This window comes from Pavona decussata, unplaced genomic scaffold (assembly GCF_977016875.1).
Source record: "Pavona decussata unplaced genomic scaffold, jaPavDecu1.1 SCAFFOLD_291, whole genome shotgun sequence".
NCBI lineage: Eukaryota > Metazoa > Cnidaria > Anthozoa > Scleractinia > Agariciidae > Pavona > Pavona decussata.
The window spans coordinates 120,001-145,250 of NW_028145690.1; the positions used below are offsets into that span (position 1 = coordinate 120,001).

General features: G+C 40.5%; 4 protein-coding genes across 4 annotated transcripts in view; 2 read left to right on the forward strand and 2 right to left on the reverse strand.

Annotated features, from left to right (window-relative positions):
- The window catches only part of LOC146454971 (uncharacterized), a 394,059-nt gene that overhangs the window by 78,416 nt on the left and 290,393 nt on the right, over positions 1 to 25,250 (forward strand). The window lies entirely within an intron of this gene.
- LOC146454976 (uncharacterized) overlaps positions 3,606 to 25,250 on the reverse strand; it is a 234,456-nt gene continuing 212,811 nt past the window's right edge. Inside the window, exon 13 of the transcript XR_014859129.1 lies at positions 3,606 to 3,694. The gene's annotated coding sequence lies outside the window, so the exon portion shown is untranslated. The remainder of the gene's footprint in view (positions 3,695 to 25,250) is intronic.
- LOC146454977 (uncharacterized) lies at positions 10,370 to 24,565 on the reverse strand. The gene is made up of 5 exons (XM_085094854.1): positions 23,327 to 24,565; positions 13,892 to 14,001; positions 12,143 to 13,581; positions 11,682 to 11,794; positions 10,370 to 11,254 (listed from the first exon to the last, which is right to left on the reverse strand). The coding sequence occupies exons 1-5, from the start codon at positions 23,722 to 23,724 to the stop codon at positions 10,990 to 10,992; spliced, it is 2,325 nt and encodes a 774-aa protein (XP_084950980.1). The 5' UTR covers positions 23,725 to 24,565; the 3' UTR covers positions 10,370 to 10,989.
- On the forward strand, positions 14,067 to 17,856 carry LOC146454978 (uncharacterized). The gene is made up of 4 exons (XM_085094840.1): positions 14,067 to 15,405; positions 16,895 to 17,000; positions 17,444 to 17,584; positions 17,813 to 17,856. Exons 1-4 carry the CDS (start codon positions 15,271 to 15,273, stop codon positions 17,854 to 17,856), a joined length of 426 nt encoding a protein of 141 aa, XP_084950966.1. The 5' UTR covers positions 14,067 to 15,270.

The following is a 25,250-nucleotide window of genomic DNA, read 5'->3' on the forward strand; positions in this document are numbered from 1 at the left end:
GTTCGTTGGAAGAAGCCGTAGCGAGGTGAAACTCCCCCACTTAGTCGCGGCGTGAATGATTTCAGTTTTTAAACCAAGCAAATCCGATCAAACTTTTAGCTTTTGATACAAACAATCTTTTGCTGTTTATTGTGAGAAACAAAAGCTCACCTTTAGGAATTTCCTTTGTAGCTGTAGCGCTTGATTTCCAAGTACTTTTGGCACAAACAATCCGGCTTTAAAAGACAAACTCCAAAGAACCTGAAAGAAGTTGTTGTTGTCGCGGCACAAGAGGAAGAAACCAACTAAATGTAAAAATGGCGTGCTCAGCCGATCAGGAGGAGGTAGCAATCAGTAATTTTGACGTCTATGTTATAAATTTATTTATTATGCGGCCGTCTCGCAGTGGCGTGACCGCCGATTCAAGAAATGCTGGTTTTTTTCTTTTTTTTTTTGTTGAGCCGCCCGCCGGACTGTTCCCAGGTTTAAAAAAAAAAACAGGGGAAATACAATGGAGTAAAATCCGGCCGCTTATGTTAACACAAGGTACGACCCAGGGATCTCGTCTCCAGTTTTATGTTTTTTCCTAATAAAATTAATTAGTTGTGCTTTATCATCAAGGAACATCAATACGTTGAAGAATAAAATAATTATTCTGTTCAATCCTGCGGAATATACCCTGATGTTACCCAACTCGGCCTTCTTCCTCGCCGGCTGACTATCTGGCGATATTCCAACCGTATAGTTTCCGGCGAATATTTGGTCGATGTTCAAATTAAGCCAGTCCTAAAAGAGTCAGCTGGAAATCTTGCCTGGTCAGGTGGAATGGAACAGCTCCTCAAGGCTAAGTTAGCCTTGAGGAGTTGTTCCATTCCACCTGACCAGGCAAGATTTGCAGCTGACTCTTATTCAGATCTTGATTTGAACGAAAGTGAATGCTGCTCGATTGGGCACCAATCGAGTGCATCGGCCTCCACCCCCGAGAGCTCACAAGCTACCGATGAAGCGATGTCTTAGCAATTCATTACGGAAATCAGCCATGAAGGAACTGCAATATTAAGCTGACCCGTTCCGGGTCATTTAACGCATACTGAAGCGCACAAAAACTCACACGCGCGTTTATACTACTATTAATACCAGTGTACAGGAAGACTATTCCTTCAGTCCTCATCGTTCCCCTTTTGTCATTATTCTTTCAATTCAAAATAATACATGCTACTCCACAACCATTGTCGGTTATATTGAGCCACAGAAGATCATACGGACCGCAAGATGTTCACCTGTACCTTTTAGTTTCGTTACGAATCGTACAGCGCTCACTCTTTATCAAACATGAGGGTCTGAACTCAACCGTAAGTAACCATTTCTTAGTATTGTGGCAGTGACCGTTCATTCTGTGAATTAATGTTCTCCATAGGAGTACACCAAGGCCCTAGACGCAGTTATTTGAGAATATATTTGTTTGCTGATGAACTTATTTTTTAAACAAAGCGACAATGTTGTGAGGTGAAACTGAATCGCGAGCCACTCAAATGCTCGGGGTAGCCGAATGCCAAGGCCCGCTAATGCCAGGAGATCATGAGCTCTGTTGGAATTGACTGATACATAACTCAAGTGAGAAATTTAGCAAACTTCTAGCTGAATCGCATGTCCATTTTGCCAGTAACATCCTACTCGGTTAATTATTTTAAGATATATTTCATATTGATAATATATGCCAGTGAACACAAATGACAATTGCAGACTGAGCTAAAATAGAGGTCCAAATCTACCATAGGATCAAATTAATCGTTCATTTTCTAACGTCAAAAGTAGAGAACAGCAATAATTTTTATGCATTCAATTGGTGAACTAAGCACCTTCAGCCGTAAAATAGTATTAATGGACTGAAGGTGTATAAACGCACGAATCAGTCACCATTCACCGGACCCGCGTACGGTTTACGGCTCACGAACCACCCTACACCCATTCGTGAAATAGAAGAAAGATCCTCAAGTTCAGATCAGGTTCTTGTGACTTAATATCTTAGCGATTTGAAGGGATTTTTTTTATCTTATTTTGGCCGTTGACTGTGCGTGCAGCCACGCCAAACCCTTCAAATGACAAAGCACAACGACTAAAGCACGTTTAAGGCCGGTTAATACGGGCAGCATAACAAATAGTGCATTACAAGTTGCGATCGTTTGTAGCTCCTATTACCACCCCAACGCGCAACAAATTTCCATGTTACAAAACGTAAAAACAGCGTCTACCTTCTACAGCATGAAAATTTGTTGCGCGCGTAACTAAAATAGCTGGCGACATGACGAGAGTAAATAAAAACAAAGTTCTCCCTTTTCACAAGATTTATTTACGGAAGACTAATGCAAATTCCCCAAGATACGTTAGTAAAGACAAACGAAACGTTCAAGACAGTTTGGCGGCTAGGAGACAAAACAAACTACAAAATGGTGAACAAATTTACACAACTATAATCAATTTACATTACACAACTCAAAAATACTCCAAAACAATTTATAAAAGAAAGAACCCACTATTGCCACATAATATGTGATGTCATCGATCCCGTTAAGAAAACAGTTTTGAATGTGGTATATACCTCAAAAGGTTCACTGTTATAATTTCAATAAACGGCACAAAATATACAAGGTTAAGACCCACTTCAAACCTAAGTGGCCCACACGGATCTTAGCCCGGTTTCTGTAGCATGTAGCAGCTAGGAGCAGTATTGCTACCCCCCTCCCTTTCCCCCTGTATCAGATGATAGTCCATTGAAATGTTTTCCCCGCGAGTGTCTCGCAGCGTACGCGGACCCATCTATACACCTGGGCGAAGGAAGACAATGTCGAGCAACGTTTCTTGACTTAGTTAAGGAAAAAAACTAACATGAGAGAGATTTATAATTATATTAACGGGAATTGAATCGGAAAACGGCAGAAATTACAACGTGACCATGTTTTTATCCTTCATTTTCCGCTCACTGTTTTCAATTCTGAGTAAAATTGATTAGTTTTCGTTTAGCATAAAAAGCCAGAATTGTTTTGCAATATTCTTATACAGTGGAACCCCGCCTTACGACCACTTTTTTGTGCCCCAAATGAATTGAAAGTCCAGTCATTTCCTTAGTTTTACAACCTCGTTAATCCGACCACCTCGTTATTACGACCACATTTTTGTGCCCCAAATGAATTGAAAGTCCAGTCATTTCCTTAGTTTTACAACCTTGTTAATCCGACCACCCCGTTATAACAACCGCATTTTCGCGGCCCGAAGGTGGTCGTATTAACGGGGTTCCACTGTATTTGTACTCATTTTATCAAGAAAACATAAACGTGAATTTCACGTTTGCCGTTTGCCGTAATTTAGAACTGCATTTACGGGAAACGACAGAAATTACAACGTGACCAAGTTTATCCTTCATTTGCCGCTCACTGTTTTCAGTTTCTGAGTAAAATTGATTAGTTTTCGTTTAGCATAAAAAGCCAGAATTGTTTTCCAATATTCTGATATAAGTACTCATTTTATCAAGAAAACATAAACGTGAATCTCAGTCACGTTTGCCGTTTGCCGTAAATGCGATTCTAAATTGGATAGATAGAGAACCGCGCTTACGGCAAACGGCAAACGTGAGATTCGCGTTTATGTTTTCTTGAAATAAAGAGCACAACGATGAGAATAGTGCAAACTAATACTGGCCTTTGATGCTAACGTAAAACTACTCGATTAGACAGAGAAACTGAAAACAGCAAGCGGCTAATATAATATAAACATGGTCACGTGGTGTTATCTCACGTTTGCCGTTTGCCGTTTGCCGTAAGCGTCATCCTTAACCTCTCTAATCTCTCTGTTAAAACAGAAGACCAACCGAGCCTCGAGCCACAAACCCTCTGATCTTCCCAGAAGTCTGATCGAAAATTCGATGGGGTAACCACTACACCACCGCGCCTCCACAAACCGATTAGAGGACTTTTTTTTTTTTTTTAGTCACGGTAATCAACAAACTTCACATGTGCTTAGCCCCTTCAACTGAACAGTTATCACATAATAAAGTATAAGGTGTATCTTTTCTAAGTTTCACACTGGAGCCGGCTCTAAATACACATACTCGATAGTAATCATCAGATTTAAGAATTTGTTGGTGTGTATGTGGAAACTGATATCCCTTAAGTACAATCATGATTTGCATCAGTCTCGCTGTTCCTGTCTTCAGTAATTATTACGAATTTTAAACCAGCTAACAAATTGAAGTGGAACTATTACAAGTAAGATACCTTGAGATCTAAAAAGAAGTCCAACAGTAATGTTCACTCTAACTTATTTCAAATTTTGTAAAAATTAATCAGTAAGCTCGGCAATTTGAACACGCCCATCATTTTGCAAATTCCCACCATTTACACCAGAACAACTCGTCCCACTACAATACGAACCACCTCCCTGCTATCTATCTATCTATCTATCTATCTATCTATCTATCTATCTATCTATCTATCTATCTATCTATCTATCTATCTATCTATCTATCTATCTATCTATCTATCTCCCCCTCCGGCTTGATTTGAGTGAGTACTGCTTTCTCCTCCAGAGTACCCCCCTCCACCACCAGATGCACCATTGTCTTCGGATCCCCCTCCCCCACCACCGAACCCACCTACCGCCCCTGGGGGTGGCCCTCCATTGTTTTCACTATTCATTCCACCAGCTCTTCCACCTACCCAACCCTGAGCACGTGACCTTCCTCTCTCACCATCATTTGATCCGCCCCTACCACATCCCTGAGCCAACCAACCCGCACCCACTCCCCCATGGTGACCAGCACCTGCAGTGTTACATTCACCTGGCTGTCCCCCCGTTCCTCCATTCCTAGCTTTAGAAGAATATCGACCCACACTTCTTTTGCCACTAGTACCCGACTGACCATCCACACCGTTATATCCACCAGAAGCACCCCCTCCCCCTCCGGCAGCTAATAATAGTACATTACCACTTGCATGAACAAAACTCCCTCCCCCTCCCCCTGTACCAGCATTGTCCTCTACAGACAGTCCTAGTTCAGCTGCTGTCCTTGTAGTTGATTCTCCTCCTTTCACCTCCACTGAATATCCTCCTCTCTGTCCCACCACAACATTAAGTACTGTCCCTCTACTCCGTGTGAAAATGCCTTCCTTGAGCGCTCTCCGGCCGCCATAGTAAGTTCCCGGTTTGTAACCATAGTTGTACGAGTGCATTCCTCCTCGAGCACCCCAGGCTTTGATCAGATAGCGACCGCTCCTTGGAACTGTGACATTTTGCATAACGCCATATCGCTCATTGCGTCCATCCGTCGTGAAGTTAAGCGAAAGAGGACGGACTGATGAAAAAGGAAAACGTTATGCAGTCAACTTTTAAAAACACTACAGCAGAACATAAACTAAAGCTTTAATGCGTATGTTCCAAATATCAGTTTGTTGAGCCATATTGGACTATCCAAGACAATACTTATCAGAGAGTTGCTTATCATTCATTTTGTCCAGTTGCAGCATGGGGCGACCACTGAGCCACGGGGAGGAAGGGAGTTAGTATGGTCATAAGGATTGTCAAGGCTGAGGTTTGGCTCAGTCTTACAATTTCTCCCAAATGATAAATTCCAACCTAGAGCTGCTAAGTGGGTCTCAGTGGGAGTGTTACTTTGGCGGTTAAGGTTACCCGATACCTTCAAAGGTGTCTCGCGTTTAAGCGATGTAGCGCGTCCAGTTTAAACTGTAGATACCTAAACCCCATATCAAATTAAAGCTTATAGAGCTGACTATCAAACCATACCAAGAATTTTGAAATAAAATAAAATTGTCGAATTTTTCACGACCTCTAATTGCGAGCGTCCGAATCACCTTTTTAAAGCTACAAGTCAAAGTGAATTTTGTTTTTTGCTAATTTAATTTGCTCCTCAGTTTCCTGACCCAAAGCGCTAAAAAAACGTGTCTGCGTTTTGCCATATTCAATCGCAGTGAAAAGTTATAGAGCATTTTCGAAATAGAATGAAAAAAATGTGGAGTAATCGTACAAAAATCACTCTCGGGGAAAAAATATTTCGAAAGAAAAAATTCGCAGACATGTTTTTGTTGTTTATATGTTAAACTAGCTACTGTCCAAATTTAAGGGCAAACGAACAAATTCCTTTTGAGTTTTAGCTTTTTGAAGTGGCTCCTCCAAGTGAAAAAAATTTATTCGAGAAAAAAAGCTAAAAATTTTCGGCAATTCGTTTCATTTCAAAATTCTTGGTTTAGTTGGATAGCCAGCTCCATAAGCTTTAATTTGATATAAGGGTTCAGGAATCTACAGTTTAAGCCGGACGCGCTACATCGCTTGGACGCGAGACACCTCTGAAGACACCTCTGAAGGTCCCAGGTAACCTTAACGGTAAAATTTTGCCGATTTTCACGCTTGACGGTTAAATTTGACGGCTTTTGGCGGTTGACGGTTCTCAAGAGGAAATTTCTGCCATGAATTAAAGTTAATATTAAAAAATATTAACCTCTTACTAACCGAGCGCGAGGGCCGTACTGAGGAATCTTGGCCCTAGGTCGTGGCAGTACGGACCGGGCGCAGCGAGGTCCGTACAAAAACGGCCGAGGGGAGAACAAACAAAATTGTTAATGATTTTTTGAATGACCATTTTTAGAGGCAAGATGAATTTGCGGGAAAGACAAATCCATTTCACTTCTCGCGCGCGTGCCAACAATGGCGCACATTGCAGAGGCAGGGAACAATTTTTCACTTCATCGGATTTATGGATCAACTCTGAGCCCAAGTAAACGGATGATACAGCCTCCCAAGTCAACTGGTTGACCGTAAGGCCAGCCAGTTTGTGAAAGGAAAGTCCTTTGAGCTTTTTCCAAGCGAGATCTGTCTTGTCGCATTCAGGCCGGTGAGTTGTGTCGGGAAAATGGAGAACGTTCCGTTACTTTGTTTAGCCTCTTGGGATGTTATAAAGCAGTCGTCATCTACCTGTGATGGATTTTTGTGTTTAGATGCTGTGGAGACAATAAACAATGTTGATATCGGACAACGCGGTGATGCAAGCCTTCCAGCACACAAGCTCTCGATCGAACGCCGACTGAATCGCGAAGAATCGAAGTTCTCGAAAGAGAACTTACGTTCCATCGGGAAAATGTTGGGGACATTGAAAGTTCTATCGTAGCGGCTAGCTAAGAAACGATACTAAATACACCCGCTGTGAGATCACAAGTCGCCGACTGTCTCTGTAAACGCCTCGCTCAGACGACAGCCTCGCGTCTTCAACTTCCCTTAGGCCCGTAAACAAGAAAAGGCAGCTAAAAATTTGGGGTATCAATTTGCCTGTGTTTAATTTAACCGATACACTGGGGCATTAAATTTTCCCGTGTTTAAATTTAGTGATGTACTGTGGAAGTAATTTGCCTGTGTTTAATTTAACCGATACTCTGAGGCATTAATTTGCCTGTGTTCAATTTAGTGATGCACTGTGGAATTAATTTGCCTGTGTTTAATTTAACCAATACACTGGGGCATTAATTTGCCTGTGTTTAAATTAAGTGATACACTATGGCATTAATTTGCCTGTGTTTATTTTAATCAATACAATGGGGCATTAATTTGCCGGTGTTTAATTTAAGCAATACACTGTGGCATTAATTTGCCTGTGTTTAATTTAACCAATACACTGGGGCATTAATTTGCCTGTGTTTAAATTAAGTGATACACTATGGCATTAATTTGCCTGTGTTTATTTTAATCAATACAATGGGGCATTAATTTGCCGGTGTTTAATTTAAGCAATACACTGTGGCATTAATTTGCCTGTGTTTAATTTAACCAATACACTGGGGCATTAATTTGCCTGTGTTTAAACTAAGTGATACACTGTGGCATTAATTTGCCTGTGTTTATTTTAATCAATACAATGGGGCATTAATGTGGCGGTGTTTAATTTAATCAATACACTGGGGCATTAATTTGCCTGTGTTTAATTTAACCAGTACACTGGGGCATTAATTTGCCTGTGAATTAATTAAGTGATACACTGTGGCATTAATTTTCCTGTGTTTATTTTAATCAATACAATGGGGCATTAATTTGGCGGTGTTTAAATTATGCAATAGGATTAATTTGCCTGTGTTTAATTTAACCGATACGCTGGGGCATTAATTTCCCTGTGTTTAAATTTAGTGATGCAATGTGGCATTAATTTGCCTGTATTTAAATTAAGCGATACACTGAGGCATTATTTTGCCTGTGTTTAAATTAAGCGTTACACTGGGGCATTAATTTGCCTGTGTATAATTTAACTTATACACTGGGGCATTAATTTCCCTGTGTTTAAATTAAGTGATACACTGGCCGTGTTTTCATGACGCCGGATGTCTCCTAAGGGCGTTATGTTTACAGAATTTTTCACGAGTACGATTATATTTCACTCTTGAAATTTGAGGAGAGCAGGTGCGCGAAATTCAAAATTCAGGTTGAGGAAGCCACAATTGCTAATTTTGCCGTGCTGGAATAATTGCGTTCGACGAAGGAGAACGCAAGCCTAATTTCGTTTTTGCGTCCTGTGTCTTTTGAGTTGGTGTGCCTGTGTACGGCTATGCAGAACTTTTTGAGATTGCTGTAAGGACACCCAAATAGCCCCCCCGCTTGTGTTTTGCAGGGGCATGTGTCGGCCGGGAAACTGGTGCGAACTTATGACGACTCTGACCTCGTTTTCGCGCTAGACCCATCTTTTTAGTCTCGTTTTCGCATAAGAGTCGTCCCCTCGTTTTCGCGTTAGAGCCATCTTTTAAGGTGGTACTGGAGGCTAAGGTCGACCTTTCGGATTCCTCTAAGAATTTGTGATTTTGTAGAGCACATATAAAGAAACCTGCATGCAAAATTTAGGGTCTGAGAAGCGACGCGTTTCCGAAATATAAACGAACGAAGTTTCGTTTCCAAGGGTCCTTTCGCGGGAAAAACGACGAGGGCATACTGTGCTGGACGAGGTTTCATGTGTCTAATTGAAGTGTTGCGTTGACAGATCTGTTAATAAGTACATGTGCAAACTGAAAGATGAAACTCTCATTGACAGAAGAGAACATAGAACCTCTACGTTCGCTAAATAAATTCCTCTTTCGCACCAGTCCGTCAACATGGAAGAAGCTCTTCAGCGCCTTGACCGAGCTTTTCGCGATGACGGGTAAATGATAATTTCTTTCATAATATTTTATGTTTTTACGACCATCTTTCAGCTGTATTCAATTCTACTAACATTGATGCTATTGTTCCTTTAGTTTCGCCGGCACACCGCCCGGATTCGCTAACATTTTGCGGCGAATCCAGCCACAGAAGGGGGAGAGTCGTGAAGACTGCCGGCACAGACTTTTCCGCCGGTTTTTTGGGATTCTTTGGGTGAGTGTTATTGTATGACCTTTCTTTTACCTTACCTCAAATGCAACACAGTTGACAATTAGGTCGAGCCATTTTGCATCTCGTGGTTTAGATCTTCACGAGTACGAATAACACGTGGTTGTCGACCTCTCCATGTATCCACGTGTTTCGTCGGTTTCACTTTGAATAATTGCGAGTCGCTTGTATGATCCGTTTTTTTGCCAACCTAGCTAGGCAGTTTACTTTACGGATGGTTAGCTTTCTTTCTTCAACAGCGAGCAAACCTACGTACGACCGTATGTTACCTCTTGGTTACTCTCACACGCATGGGTTTACAATGCATTGGGAATCAATCACACGACAACTGATCTTGCGTAGTTTTCTTTGCGTCGCTTCTTGCGTGTGCAAGAAAAAATTGTTTATAATTTGGAGTGTCTAATTGCTCTTCTTTATATCTCTACTAGTTTGGCAATGGCGTGGGAAGAGGTTCTTTTCGGGGAAAGTCACTCCCCACCTATGTTTACCCTCTGAAAATCAAGACTGCTGTGAGGGAAGTTATAGGTGGAGAGCTGGGCGACTACCCAGATCCGCAAGGGCCTGCGGTATGTATTTATTCATTATTGAAATTAATTAGGTTTGCTGCAAAGCCTTTTGTCGGAAACTAACCTAAAATCACCGTATTTCCTTGAGTAATCACCCACCCTAATGCTCTAAACAGAATATTTGAAAATATATTGACAAAACGTGTAAAAAAAAATGAAATAATGCCGGGGCTGCCTGCTTTTTCCGGGGAAGTGAAGGGAGAAGGCTGGGGGGGGGGGGGGGGGGGGGTCAGTTTCAATCTCAGTGATAGTTCACAATTTTCTCAGAATTACAGCATATTTCTTGGAAGATTGAACTTAACACTTTTTTTCTCTGTTCTCTCTAGGTGTACCATGTGTCCATGAAGGAATTTTTTGATGCTAAATGGCCAGGCACAAGCCAAACCAAAACCAAGAAAAAGACCTGATTACATACATGTACTAAGTAGATTTTATTTACACATGAATAAATTTTTGCATACTTTTTTGTTCGATACTATGGATTGTAAAATTACTTATTTATTTATTTATTACAATAATTTTTTATCAGCTGATATAATTTGTGAAAAATAAGTTGTTCAATACAAGATTTATTTTTATTTGCATGTCAATCAATCTCCCTGTTCAGTTGGAATATTGTAGAATTTTTTTCATTTGCGTGTGTAAATAATCACCTTTTTTTCAATAAAGCAAACATGCAATCATTTTTGTTTTTGTTTCAAAAAGTTGTACTGGTTCATTTTGCATGCTAGTGGGAATACAGTCAGGGATGTACTTTGGCAAAGACTGACAGCCTGATGTTACTTTTACTAATTTCACCTAACAACATATATTTGCATTATCTACATGCAGGGATAATCAAAATTGTGACTAAAATTGTGAAAATTAATAACTATTCAATATTGTGATGGAAAACACAATTTGTCCCCTAGACAGTAAAACAATCCACAGGAAAGTAAGTTCAGTCCATTTTTCCTAAGTTGGACACTGACTTAGTAGGAAACAGTGTCTGTCATGGAAAGAATTCAACTTTACAGAATATATATAAAGCTTGGCCTTAACTCTTAGAACTATTAAAAGGACAGTCTTTGTGGCTTTTTCGCTGGTGGGTGGTACTACCACACCACTTGCATTTCTTGCCACCAACATCAACTTCGGCTCCAGCGGGGGCAGGAACAGGCTCTAACACTGGTGCGGAGGGTGCTGTCCCATTGGCCAAGGCTGCTTGTGTTACTTCTGTGGCAATGTCCTCACTCACTTGATCATCGTCGAGGTCGTCTCCATAAGAGTGACGTATCTGCAGTCTTTGTACATATTTCTTCCTAAGATAAAAGTACACAATGTAAGGTATAGCCTTATTTGCCTAACCATATGAATAAGGAGAACGTGTTTACAGCAAAACAAGTACTGTATTACTATTTTCTCAAACACATGTAGCTTTACCCTTCTGAGAGTAAATATATGGAATAATCGTTTCCCTTGAATTATCGCCTCCCCTTTCCTTCCTCCTTGTTGAACTCTACCATGGTAAAATCAGAGAATAGCACTGAGTAGCCAGATGGGACACAACTCATTGATTGAAAGCTCCCAATATAAAAAAAAGGTAAAGGGAACAATTTCCAGCGAGCAAGATCTAAAATAATCACCTCCTTCCAATAATCGCCCCCTTTTGAAGTGATTAAAAATTATTTTTGCCCCTAGCTATTATTCGAGGAAATCCATGAAGATGAGGTTTGCCAAACACAATACCTTAGTGCCTGTTCCTCTGTCCTGGTGATTTTGTGTTGAACCCTCTTCCTTTTACCAGCTTCCGTCCTCTTTCTGTCTAGCCTTTTCTTTCTATCTTCCGTGTCAGCTTCACACTGGAAAATAAACGGAAATATTTGTAAAGATGGAACACCAATGATTTATAACAAATGAGAGTATTAAGTGGAATTCTGCCTAATTCACATCACAGGACTGTCCTGACTCACTGCAATAGGACGTATTTCAAAAGATGTTTATGGCCTGTCTCTATTGTCTAGTTCAAAAAATAATTCCAAAATCCCCCCCTCCCCCACCCGCCCACCTAACCACTATTTATTGCTCTTTTTTGCTGGCAAGAGCGAGGGAGGGTAAAATTATAGGTTTGGGGTGACAGGAAATTCTGACTATTGATATCAACAAGAATTGCACATATCACATTTAAAAGAATACTAAAATTAACATACCATTTGTCTGATTCCATCCAGAACGGGTAACCCCATTCTTGTATACAGGTCCATAATCCAATGGTATTGAGGGCCTCTTGCTTGGTAACACCAGGTCATACATGCCTGAATAAGTCCCAAGTTTGTCGATGCTTGATAATGCTCTCGATGTAGATTTATGTCCTTAGCCCTAAATTTAGTTAGGACGCTAAATGTGGACTCGGGGAGGTTGGAATGGCCCTTTCCCAACCCAGGATCAATTACCCTTTCTGCCTCTTTTGCCCTTTGGCTGCATTCGATCTCGTATGCTAAGGCATGGAATTCACATTTGAGAACATTTGTGGAATGATAAGGTTCCCCAGGACATTTAAGTTCTTCCACAAACCCTTCAACGTCACTTTTGCACCCTTTGCAAGAACACTTAAGTAATGGGTGGAAGGAGCAGGAACCACCCTCCCACTGGTGGATGTCGCGACAATGGTACTTTCCCAGCGCAAGCATTGTTTCTCTATACACACCCGGGTCCCTCCCAGCATGCACAAGGGCACAGTAGTGGTTTCTTTTTGCACTTTGTATAAAGGCAGGCCCAATGCAACCACAAGCTGGCTTGCTCCGCGTGGACACATAGGTATGTTTTTTCCCAAGACAAACACATTTTACTGACTCAATTTGGGGGAACTGCTGTTTGTGTAAGTCAATAAAGGCTTTTGAAAATGAACCCTTTCCCTGAAGCTCCTGGAGCTTCTTCCCATGCGCCCTCCCCACATGCCCACCACATAACATAACTTTTGATTCCTGTTCGTTTGCAAAGGAATAACGAAAACCCTTAGCAGAGGACGAATCAGCATCCTGCCAATTCACCTCCACTTTAATTCCCTCTTCCTTGGCCTTGGCCCATAAAATCTGGGCCAAGTGACCCTCTGCAGCCTTTGCTGTCCCCTGCCACAGTTCCTCAGTGCTGATGTTATCGGCACCCCGCATGGAAAGGTGTCCATAATACAACAGAGCACCAGTCAAATAATTTTTTATAATAAAAGTACAATTTTGGCTAAAATGCCCTCTTATCTGCCAACAACCATCACAGGTTGTGACAGCCCTCCCCCAGCTTCCCAATGTGTCATCTGAGATGTTACGCATCTGCGCTTTTGCTTCCTCACACATCTCATCAAGGATTTCTTTTATATGAGGTAGTGCTAGGCCCACAATTTGTAGATAGGGTTTCTCAGACACAATCCCCAACCCTAAACCCTTACCCAGAGTTTTACGGTATGAGGCATACCCTTGCCCACTAATGAAAAAGGCTAAAGATAGGGCTAAGGACACTATCTGGCGTCTGGATTCAGTGGCTAGTTGGCTGCTCTGAAAAGGTATCTCTTCCACCCAGCATCCATTGCACCTGAACAAAAACTTCATTGCCCCTCCTAGTCCTTTCTTTTCTGTGGCAACTAGCACAAGTTCCCCTTAAAGAGAAACAAAAATTAATCTTAGTCCTATTTACTTTACAGGCACACTTCCCAATATTATAATGCAAACATGTTTGTGAGTGTTGTGCTACAAACATAACACTAATTGATTCCCCTTCTGCAATTAGCCATAAAATAAGCTTTATGTAAGGGCAGCAACAGAACTTCCCAGGCAATCTAATGATATACAGCAAAAATGGTTCTAAAACGGGGATACAAACAGTTTTAAAAAGGAAAAGTTACTTGTTCGCTGTTACAGATTCCTGTAACACAAGCTTCTACCAACAATCACAAAAAGCCTACATACCTTTACACCTTCCTTTGTTTGATGGGCATTTGAAATACTTATTGAACTTCTCAACAAGAGTGACTACGCTGGAAGTTGTGCCAACAAACAGTCCTTCGGGAACTTCGATCCTGCAACGAAATGAAAAACAAAAACTGAAAACTGGAGACAACTACATCTCACGAGAACGCACTTGATATGCACCATGTTAAGCCAGAGGCTCATTTTTAATGCACGCGCCGGGGGCTTTTGTTACCACGGAAACGACCGCAGTTTTGTCTCCAGTTACGGGCAAGGGTTATTTGCATAATTAAGTTCACACATTCTTTCGGACGCCTTTTGGACAGGGGAAAACCGCTTCTGTCAATGTAGAAATGTACAACTGGTGAATCTTAGCAGATATCTCGAGTTAATTTATAGCAAAACACTTCATGGGGTCAGACTATATTTGGTTAATCCTTCCTCGTGGTAAATATGAATTCGGGAAGCGCGCTAAAAGTGATTCGTTCTTCGTGGCTCTCGTGGATCGTACCGTCGATCTCACCCTCTGTTCGAAGGATGATTCATCGAATTTTCTCGCCCTCCTTGGATCCGCAGAGAATATGGTTCGCCTTAAACGACGAGTTTTGCGTGGCTCCTCCGAGAAAATTCTGCAGTAATTTTATATTTGACATGTTTCCCGAGGAAGTTTGCCGCGTAAACATTGTTGACCTTCAGGACGAAAATGGCGGGCCTGTACCTTTGTCGTGGTTTAACAAGGGGAGCCAAAGCTGCCGAAACCCTGTATGCTGGTACTACTTTCGCTGTACTCGTAGGAAATCTACGCCGAAAAAAACCCTGCCAAAGGAGAATTTTTTAAATCTGAGTTCGTCCAACATTTGAGAAGGGCACTAAACAGAGCAGACTTGTTGTCTCGAGCCTACGATCGCGAATTTCAGAGTTCTATTCTTGACTCTACTCTGAGAAGTAACGAAAGATGCATCAATGCTATGGATGATCTGGCCCCAGTTGATTTCAAGCCTGAACCTTCCTCTGTAGATCTCTCGAATTGCTCTCTGGAAAGCCCGCCAAAAGCCGATGAAAGCCCGCCAAAATGCTCTACTCCTTGCATCTCTAGTAATTCTTCAACTTTGATTTCACCTGCGTCATCTTCATGAATAGAACCAAACTTGGGAAAAGTGGGGTAAGTCGCTTATCCTTTAATTTTTTAAAACTATTGTTTTTTTTTTCTTATTCAATTTGTATTGGTTTATCAGGTTAATTAATTTATCAGTCATTGTAAACAACAACAACAAAAGTTTATTTCCTTTTCCAAAGCTATTCTGTAACTTATTTGGATTTTGCTTGAGTGGAGGAAATAATCTATAGTACAATTAATTTTTATTTTATCACGGTCGACAATGGGTGACCCCAATTCTAACTTTGTGTTTACATTTGGCTGCCTGTGCAAATGCATGCGGAACAAAGAGAGCCATTTTGTTTCTCTTTCACACAAATTTACCTCCTTTGATGCAAGAATCTGGCCTCATTTTCAGGTGAGACATATGGTCTATCAAATTGGCATGTCAACGGCACTTGTTAATCTGTTATTACTATTACTAGTACAGTTGAACCTCCCGTAAGCGACCTGACTCATAATCTCAAGGATATGTGGTTGCTTACGGGAGGTGGTCGCTTACCAGAGGTCAGACCACAGGGGGGGGGGTCTAAATTTCCGGTAATTTACGTATGGTAATTGCGGACACCTAACCCTTTTTCCAGTGCTTATCGAAACCCAAAGTAAAAATTTTACTTAGACTGCCTGATTTAGGAGCAAACAGTAAACGGCATGTTTGCAATGTTACATTTCAAGCGTAACACATCAACAACTTTGGCGTTTGTTTGTTACATAATCCAGTTGACGTTATTTATCGCCACAATTTTTCTGTTGGATAATACAAGGTTGAGAGAGTCATCACCGGTCGTGCATGTACATGCATGCTATTTACAAGATAAGAGAGTTTCTTTCCTAAAGGGATTCAACCTGATTAAAGTTTATTTCAGTGTACACTATAGTGCACGTATATGTTATCATTTGTTTCAATGTCGGGAGACTAGCTCCGGCTGTGAGATTTTAATACGGCATATCTGCTGTAATGATGTGGGCCAATATGTTATAGTCAATTTCCACCCGTGAGAGAAACAGCAGATTGTGTGTCAAGTGGTCGCCTACGGGAGGTTAAAAACAATTGAAAATTTTAAACAATCATCTCTAAAAGTGGTCGCTTAAGGGAGGTGGTCGCTTACAAGAGGTGGTCGCCTACGAGAGGTTCCATCTATAGTGATTTGACTCGAAAACTTTGGTATTTTGAAAAAGTGGTCACTAATGAGAGGTGGTCACTTAAGAGAGATGGTCGCAAAGGGAGGTTTGACTGTATATATAATACTGCTATAAATGCATGCTAGCTAGTTCTTGTTTTCTAAGTGGAAACATGTAATTGACAAATTCCCAAAGCAGCAAGGAAGCAATTAGTCTGTGTCAAGATATTCCTGGCTTTCAAGTTGCTCTTGTTGAGAATGCAGCCCCAATCAGCTAACATGCATAGAAATTAGAGCAAATAATCAAATTGTTTTAGTATAAATCTGCTAGTTGTTCAAAACTAAACAAGTAAATTAATTATATCCTCGTCACAGACACTTCGAAAACGCGACGAAGAGGCTGCCATTTTGTTGAAAACCACTACTCACTATCTATAACAGAATAGATAGCAAGTAGCGTAGCCAATCAGAGAATGGCATTGGTGATAGAACACTAGTAGATTATTTTATACTTATCACTAAATAAATAAACTGTAATATCTTATTATCACAATTAAATGCTAAACATTACTAAGAAACTCACAAAATCCATGATTGTAGCTGACATTACTGTAGCCACTGTCCTTAGAAGTCCTCCCAAGGACACTTAAGACTAATATTTTATAATATAATGAAGGTCTGTGGGCAGGCTTTCCTAATATGAACAAAATGTGTTTCCATCTTAAGGAAAAGCTTGAAAAAGCTAATTACAAATGTGAACAGGCAAAAGGACACACTGAAAAACTGAGTGGAATTCTTGTGGATGGACAAACCTACACTGTGACTTTTAAAGGTAGGAGATTGAAATTCGTCAAAAATTGTTGTTATTTTTTTCTTCACTGTATCTGCATGCTTATGTGTCTGGTTATAATTTAAATTGGGAGACACTGTGGTCGGATACTTAGCTGGACTGCTATATCAAACTTTATGGGTTTGAGCTCTAGCTCTGGTATTGGCAATTTTTATCCTGGGGGAACCCTGCGAAGGAATAGAACCTCATAGAGGGGGGTGGGAGGAATAGTAGAAATACCCCTTGCGGTTTCATGGTACAGAAATCTAGATCAGCTTGGTGTTTACCACTTCACCACTTCGCCTGATAGAGACTTTAACTTTTTTACTGCTGATTATTATTAACAGTCTACAATGTTTGATGAGTGAAACTAAATAAAAAACAGCAATAATTCATTAATAACAATTTACTTAAGATTGCTATATTAATAATATTGTTTTTTGCAGTTATACTGGACTTAAAGGCATTCTATCTGCTGCTTGTGAAGGACGATGATGACAATTTTAAACTTGGCAAGCAAGGCACTGATGTTGAGTTCTGCTTTATATGCAATACCATAAGGGTATGTAGATTATTTAACTTAGAAGGTATGTGTTTTAACATTGTTTGCATTATGGTAGTTGTCAGTTGCAAAGTAATGAAAATGTTGCATCAGGAAGGCCATGTACTTGTAAATGGAATTGGAATTTCGTATATTCCATCCAACCACTATCTGGATTTGTTTCAAGTTCTACTCCTTGACTGTGTTATGTAAATGGCCAACTGGCCAGCTTTCTACCTTTTGGAATTTTGAATAGTTTTTGTTTAATTTGCAGTATTTGTTTTTATCATTTATACTGTCTCCAACAAGCCCATCTGAGCGTTAAATCAAAAAGATAGATTTACGTTTGTTCAGTAGCGCCTAAAACCATATGCACATTTGTTTCAACGCATTTCTATAAAATGTACATAAACCTAGACCAATTTGTCAGGCTATCCTCTCCTTCAGGGTTTACAGGCGGCGCGCCCAAACCCTGAGGTGACGATATCCATTTTGTTTTTTGTTGTTTAGTCATTATCCAAATTAGTCTTTTTCAGTTGACTTTTGTTTTTATAAAATGTAGCATAAACCTAAGCCAATTTGTCAGGCTATCCTCTCCTTCAGGGTTTACAGGCGGCGCGCCCAAACCCTGAGGTGACGAGAGTCTTTTTGTTTTTTGTTGTTTAGTCATTATCCAAAATTAGTATTTTTCAGTTGACTTTTATTTTCATACAATGAAGCATTAATCCTAGGCCAATTTGTCAGGCTATCCTCTCCTTCAGGGTTTACAGGCGGCGCGCCCAAACCCTGAGGTGACGATAGCCTTTTTGTTTTTTGTCGTTTAGTGAATATCCAAAATTAGTATTTTCCAGTTGACTTTTATTTTCATACAATGAAGCATTAATCCTAGGCCAATTTGTCAGGCTATCCTCTCCTTCAGGGTTTACAGGCGGCGCGCCCATACCCTGAGGTGACAATAGCCTTTTTGTTTTTTGTTGTTTAGTCATAATCCAAATTAGTCTTTTTCAGTTGACTTTTGTTTTTATAAAATGTAGGCGAGAGTGTTTTTGTTTTTTGTTGTTTAGTGAATATCCAAAATTAGTATTTTCCAGTTGACTTTTATTTTCATACAATGAAGCATTAATCCTAGGCCAATTTGTCAGGCTATCCTCTCCTTCTGGGTTTACAGGCGGCGCGCCCATACCCTGAGGTGACGATAGCCTTTTTGTTTTTTGTTGTTTAGTCAATATCTAAATTAGTCTTTTTCAGTTGACTTTTATTTTCATACAATGAAGCATTAATCCTAGGCCAATTTGTCAGGCTATCCTCTCCTTCTGGGTTTACAGGCGGCGCGCCCATTCCCTGAGGTGACGATAGCCTTTTTGTTTTTTGTTGTTTAGTCAATATCCAAAATTAGTATTTTCCAGTTGACTTTTATTTTCATACAATGAAGCATTAATCCTAGGCCAATTTGTCAGGCTATCCTCTCCTTCTGGGTTTACAGGCGGCGCGCCCATACCCTGAGGTGATGATAGCCTTTTTGTTTTTTGTTGTTTAGTCAATATTCAAATTAGTCTTTTTCAGTTGACTTTTGTTTTTATAAAATGTAGCAAAAACCTAGGCCAATTTGTCAGGCTATCCTCTCCTTCAGGGTTTACAGGCGGCGCGCCCAAACCCTGAGGTGACGAGAGTCTTTTTGTTTTTTGTTGTTTAGTCAATATCCAAAATTAGTATTTTCCAGTTGACTTTTATTTTCATACAATGAAGCATTAATTCTAGGCCAACTTGTCAGGCTATCCTCTCCTTCAGGGTTTACAGGCGGCGCGCCCATACGCTGAGGTGACGATAGCCTTTTTGTTTTTTGTTGTTTAGTCAATATCCAAATTAGTCTTTTTCAGTTGACTTTTGTTTTTATAAAATGTAGCAAAAACCTAGGCCAATTTGTCAGGCTATCCTCTCCTTTAGGGTTTACAGGCGGCGCGCCCAAACTCTGAGGTGACGATAGCCTTTTTGTTTTTTGTTGTTTAGTCAATATCCAAATTAGTCTTTTTCAGTTGACTTTTGTTTTTATAAAATGTAGCAAAAACCTAGGCCAATTTGTCAGGCTATCCTCTCCTTCAGGGTTTACAGGCGGCGCGCCCAAACTCTGAGGTGACGATAGCCTTTTTGTTTTTTGTTGTTTAGTCAATGTCCAAAATTAGTATTTTCCAGTTGACTTTTATTTTCATACAATGAAGCATTAATCCTAGGCCAATTTGTCAGGCTATCCTCTCCTTCTGGGTTTACAGGCGGCGCGCCCATACCCTGAGGTGACGATAGCCTTTTTGTTTTTTGTTGTTTAGTCAATATCCAAAATTAGTATTTTCCAGTTGACTTTTATTTTCATACAATGAAGCATTAATTCTAGGCCAATTTGTCAGGCTATCCTCTCCTTCAGGGTTTACAGGCGGCGCGCCCATACCCTGAGGTGACGATAGCCTTTTTGTTTTTTGTTGTTTAGTCATTATCCAAATTAGTCTTTTTCAGTTGACTTTTGTTTTTATAAAATGTAGCAAAAACCTAGGCCAATTTGTCAGGCTATCCTCTCCTTCAGGGTTTACAGGCGGCGCGCCCATACCCTGAGGTGACGATAGCCTTTTTGTTTTTTGTTGTTTAGTCAATATCTAAATTAGTCTTTTTCAGTTGACTTTTATTTTCATACAATGAAGCATTAATCCTAGGCCAATTTGTCAGGCTATCCTCTCCTTCTGGGTTTATAGGCGGCGCGCCCATACCCTGAGGTGACGATAGCCTTTTTGTTTTTTGTTGTTTAGTCAATATCTAAATTAGTCTTTTTCAGTTGACTTTTATTTTCATACAATGAAGCATTAATCCTAGGCCAATTTGTCAGGCTATCCTCTCCTTCTGGGTTTATAGGCGGCGCGCCCATACCCTGAGGTGACGAGAGTCTTTTTGTTTTTTGTTGTTTAGTCAATATCCAAAATTAGTATTTTCCAGTTGACTTTTATTTTCATACAATGAAGCATTAATTCTAGGCCAATTTGTCAGGCTATCCTCTCCTTCAGGGTTTACAGGCGGCGCGCCCATACCCTGAGGTGACGATAGCCTTTTTGTTTTTTGTTGTTTAGTCATTATCCAAATTAGTCTTTTTCAGTTGACTTTTGTTTTTATAAAATGTAGCATAAACCTAGGCCAATTTGTCAGGCTATCCTCTCCTTCAGGGTTTACAGGCGGCGCGCCCAAACCCTGAGGTGACGAGAGTCTTTTTGTTTTAGTTTTTTTTCACGTAGGGCTGTCACCTTGACGTGGTGGTGAAGCTTGAGTGTCTCAACTGCCCCAAGAACATGTTCCCTGGGGCTTTGGTCCCTAGTGAAGGTATTTCCTTTGGTTTTTTTAACGGAAAGAGACCAGACTAAGTACAGCCTTTAATCTAACAGGGAGTTCTGTGTTATCCAACCTTTCAAACATGTACAATATTTGCACCAGGTTTACCTTATCCATTCTTTATATAGGCGGTTGAGGGCAGCAGTGTTACCCTCTTGAAGGCTGCAGCAACAGGCGTTATTGCGGATGTTAGCGAGTGCACAGAAATTCTAAGGCAGATTTGTGAGGTGTTGTTGTTTATGCACAAAAGAGGATACCTGCACAACGACCTAAAAGGGAACAATGTCGTTTTGGACGGTGCCAGCCATAAAGCCTTCGTTATTGACTTTGGCAAAAGCAGATGAATTGCCAAGGCGAAGCTGATGAAGCCGAAAGTCAACATAAAGGATGCAGCGAAGAAGTATACTACACACGCAGCGCCTGAAATTCACCGAGGAGACAGGCAGTCGACCGCTAGCGACGTATATTCTTTTGGAGTGCTAGCCGTGAAAGTTTTACAAGATGGGAAATTTGTCAACCCTGCCTTGAAGACAGGGGCACCCAACGGTAGTTTTCTCTCAGATCCTTTGAAACGCAATTTCTGGCTATCTGGAGTGCCTTTAAAGCTCTGTAGGTTCATTTCAGGCCACCCTATAATATTTTTATCTCTTTAGTCATTCTAGGGGAACTTGAGTCTTTTCGAAATTCCTAGCGCATTTTTATTTCTTTCCCGAAAACCTTAGGTCTTATTTCCTTTCCGAAAATCTTAGCTGACCTTTTTTCGGTATCGAAAACGACATTTTTATCTATCCGAAAACACTAGGACTTAAATTTCCCGTATCACGAACGTTCGAAGTGAAAATTCCCTTAAGAAAATTGTAGGGGATTAAGGACCTTCCGAACAGATAATTTACCAAAACGATCCGTTGGGTGCCCCGGTGAAGAGTACTGCCAAAAGGTGTCTCTCATCTAATCCGGGAAAACGCCCGAAACTCGAAGAAATTTTGGGACACATCACAATTTAAAACTCTCTCGACGGTGTCAGGTCGTTTCGCTGCAAAGTCGTTTCGCTACACCGTTAAGTATGAAATGTGATTATTTTTCGTTCTTAAAGTGAGTTCGGGTGAAAAATAACTTAGCTGTTTATTCGTTTCACAGTGTTTGCATGAGGAGTAAATTGAATTCAAATATTACAGAATATGTCAATTTTAAAACGTAGCGAATCGACTTAACTGCAGTGTAGCGAAATGACCGGTCAAGGAAAATTAATGTGCACTCACGGAAATTTAGACTAGTTTAGATTTAGCATTTCTACACTTGAATCGTTTTCACATGGACCACTTAAAAACTTCATTGAGATTAATAGAAGTTGAATTTGTCAGTGTGAACAATTTGTAAAGAATTTTGACCAATAATTGCGAATTTCGCACTGTAAAAAACGATTGCATAAATGGCGCCGAAATTTAATAACAATACGTTAAAAAACCTTAGCCGCCTTCTTTTGTTTGATTTCTCTCATTAATGCGAAACTACGGTTTTCTGACGTATGGTTATTCAAATTCGGCATAATTTAATAGTCCGGATTCCTTCGCTTGTTGTAGTAAAATAAAATAGAGTTTTAGGGTCCGTTCGATTGACCCTATTCCGGAGTAGGAATACATACAACGATGACAAGAAATCCCCCCCAAAAAAAAGGTTTTAGGAGTTACTGGAGTACAAGGCCGCTCTTAAATTCTCATGTGTGAGCGATAGTTTGCAGAATTGGCCTCCCAAATTTCTTAAAAAGAGAAATTTAACAGCTCTTCCGCTTATTATTCATCCGCAATAAGGTCAATCGAACGCATTCTTAGCCGCCTTATAATGAAGAGAAAACTAAGAGGCTTTTTCCCAGTTAGCCGATAGTTTCGGCTGTGTCACGTAAATGTATGTGTCCGCATTTGTTTGAATTATAGGACGAGTTACCTACGCCAACGTTTACCGCGAGATTGAAGAATTGAATACGCAAAACCAATAAAGTGAGGACTTGGCCACTCATTCAGGCAAACTGATATTTGTACGGTTGTTGTACAAGGATTTCAATTTAGCGTGGTTCGGGTTTTGTCATACGATGACAGAATTTAATTACAAAACACAATGTTGACAGCTACAACACACGTATCATAGTCTTCAGGCGAGAATATCCTTCGGAGGTCGAAACAAAAGACTCGCACCTAAAGGCGATCTTAATCCGCCACAAATATCCGAAGAACGCGTCTTTCAAAGGCGTCGAGGTCCTAAAATCTGGCCTCTGGCTTGTCATGTAAATTACACGTTTCAAAGCCAAAAACTGCTTTGTGATGTCCACCACAAACTTGTGAAAATTGCAACAAGTAACAAAAAAAAAAATATTAGGAAGAAATACAAATAACATGAGAACCTTATCTTACAGAAATACAGAAATACTCACTGCTTCACACTGCTTTCGCAAGCTTTTACTTTATCCGGTGGCTCGTAGTCCGAGTCCTCATCAAATGCTTGCGAGCGGCTTGGAATTCCGCGGCTTGATGTTGGCACATCGGCGTCTTCTGATTTATTTTTGCTCTCCTCTTCTTGGGATCCTTCGTCCTTCAAGAATTCATTCAGTGTACCCTCGTCACGGAGCTTTTTTTCCACGTCTTTTGCACTCTTTTGAGTTCGTCCCTCTGGTGATACATACTTGTAATGTGTCCGTTGGGATGAGTCTTTACGCTCTGTAATCGTCCACCCAGCGTTCCGAAGCTTGTCAAAATCAAGCGAAATTCTCGAGGAAGCACCAGTGCCGCGAAAATTATTCAAATTACTTTGTTTTCCTTCACTAGCAGCCATATAAAACGTCGTCTTCGTAATAACTTAGCAGCGCAAAATTGAGCTCGAAAGAGCTGTCAACACAACGGCGATTTGATCCCTTTGCGGTCGGACGAGGTGGCGTTGCCATGCAATGGCGTCATTGTTTTATGATCGCGTTTATGATTGGTTTCGCGGGAAGAATGGTGTCACGAAAAAGGGCATAAGAACCAAATTTGGGACAATTTTCCTGTGTTTTTCCGCTGGAAACTGGTATTGCAGGCATCAACAACATGGCCGCCAGTGTGTGAGAAAGAAATAGAAAGATTGCGGTCAATTTCTTCAAGTTATGGTCGATTTTGCCGGGAAAATTTGCTTTAATTTTCCATATTAGGACGCAGTAAATGTGAATTCATTTGAACGATAAATCAGAAGGATGTGAAATTTGGAGGAAAGAAACTAGATGTGTTAACGAAAGTTTTCGCCAGAGTGCGTCATATTTCTCGAGACATCAAGGACAGGACAAGGTGACAAACTTCATCTAAATAAGAGTTTATGCTATTTATCCTAAAATTTTTCCTTTTTGCTTTCCAGTGACGCACTCTGGTGAAAATTTGTATCTTTGCATGCTATATCTTTGGGTCAATTTTTATTGCAAACAGTGAAATCCCCTTTCAGTGGTGGCTGATTCCTTAAAAAAGGACAATCACACCACCCCCTTAAATTCCTTAAATTCCACGAATTCCTTGAATTATTTCGAACAACTAAAAATTTTTTTACAATCTAGATACAATTCTGCTTTAGCGCTGAAAATTACATTCTCTTGGGGTTAATATTTCTAATGTTTCTTTCAAAGTAAAAAGTGCAAAAAATCACCAATTTAGCCTCCAGTACCACCTTAATGTTGCTAGCGGGTCGAGTTTCACGTTTTGCGTGCTTGTTGGTGTGCTTGCTTGGGAGGTTGACCCTTTCTTGGCGTTTGGTGTGCTTGCTTGTCGAATTCTGGACTGTGCTTCCTGGCTGTGTGGACTGTTATCAGATAAGTTGTGTTGTTTACGCTTGAAGTTAGAGTTACTGGCATTTGGAATCTTGCGAAATTATTGCGAAAGCTTATCGATGTCCAGTTCCTTCGTTTCAGCGGGAGTGGAGTTTCACGTTCTTGCATCGCTTTTGGTGTGCTGGCTGGACGGCTGTGCTTCGTTAGGGAAGTTGCGTTGTTTAAGTTAGAAAAAAATACTTTCGGGTGAAATTTAGATTTATCAACGCCTTCACGAAGTGTGTACGACTGCGAAGACACATGCATAAGTTCAGCGTAGTGTTGTTTACCCGTTTCACTACAAGAAACCAACGCTGCCTTGCGCTGACTAAATCAAGAGACAAGTTGCGTAGTTTCAGCAAAATATATTACATTTACTTTCGGAGATGTGTAGCTCGGCAAATAATTTACTTACCGAGTTATGTAGATCGGCAAATGGCCATGATTTGTGGTCACCAAAGCAAAAAGTTGCCGAGTTGTGTAGCTCGGCAAATGGCCATGATTTGTTTCGAGAAAAGCAACATTCCTAGTG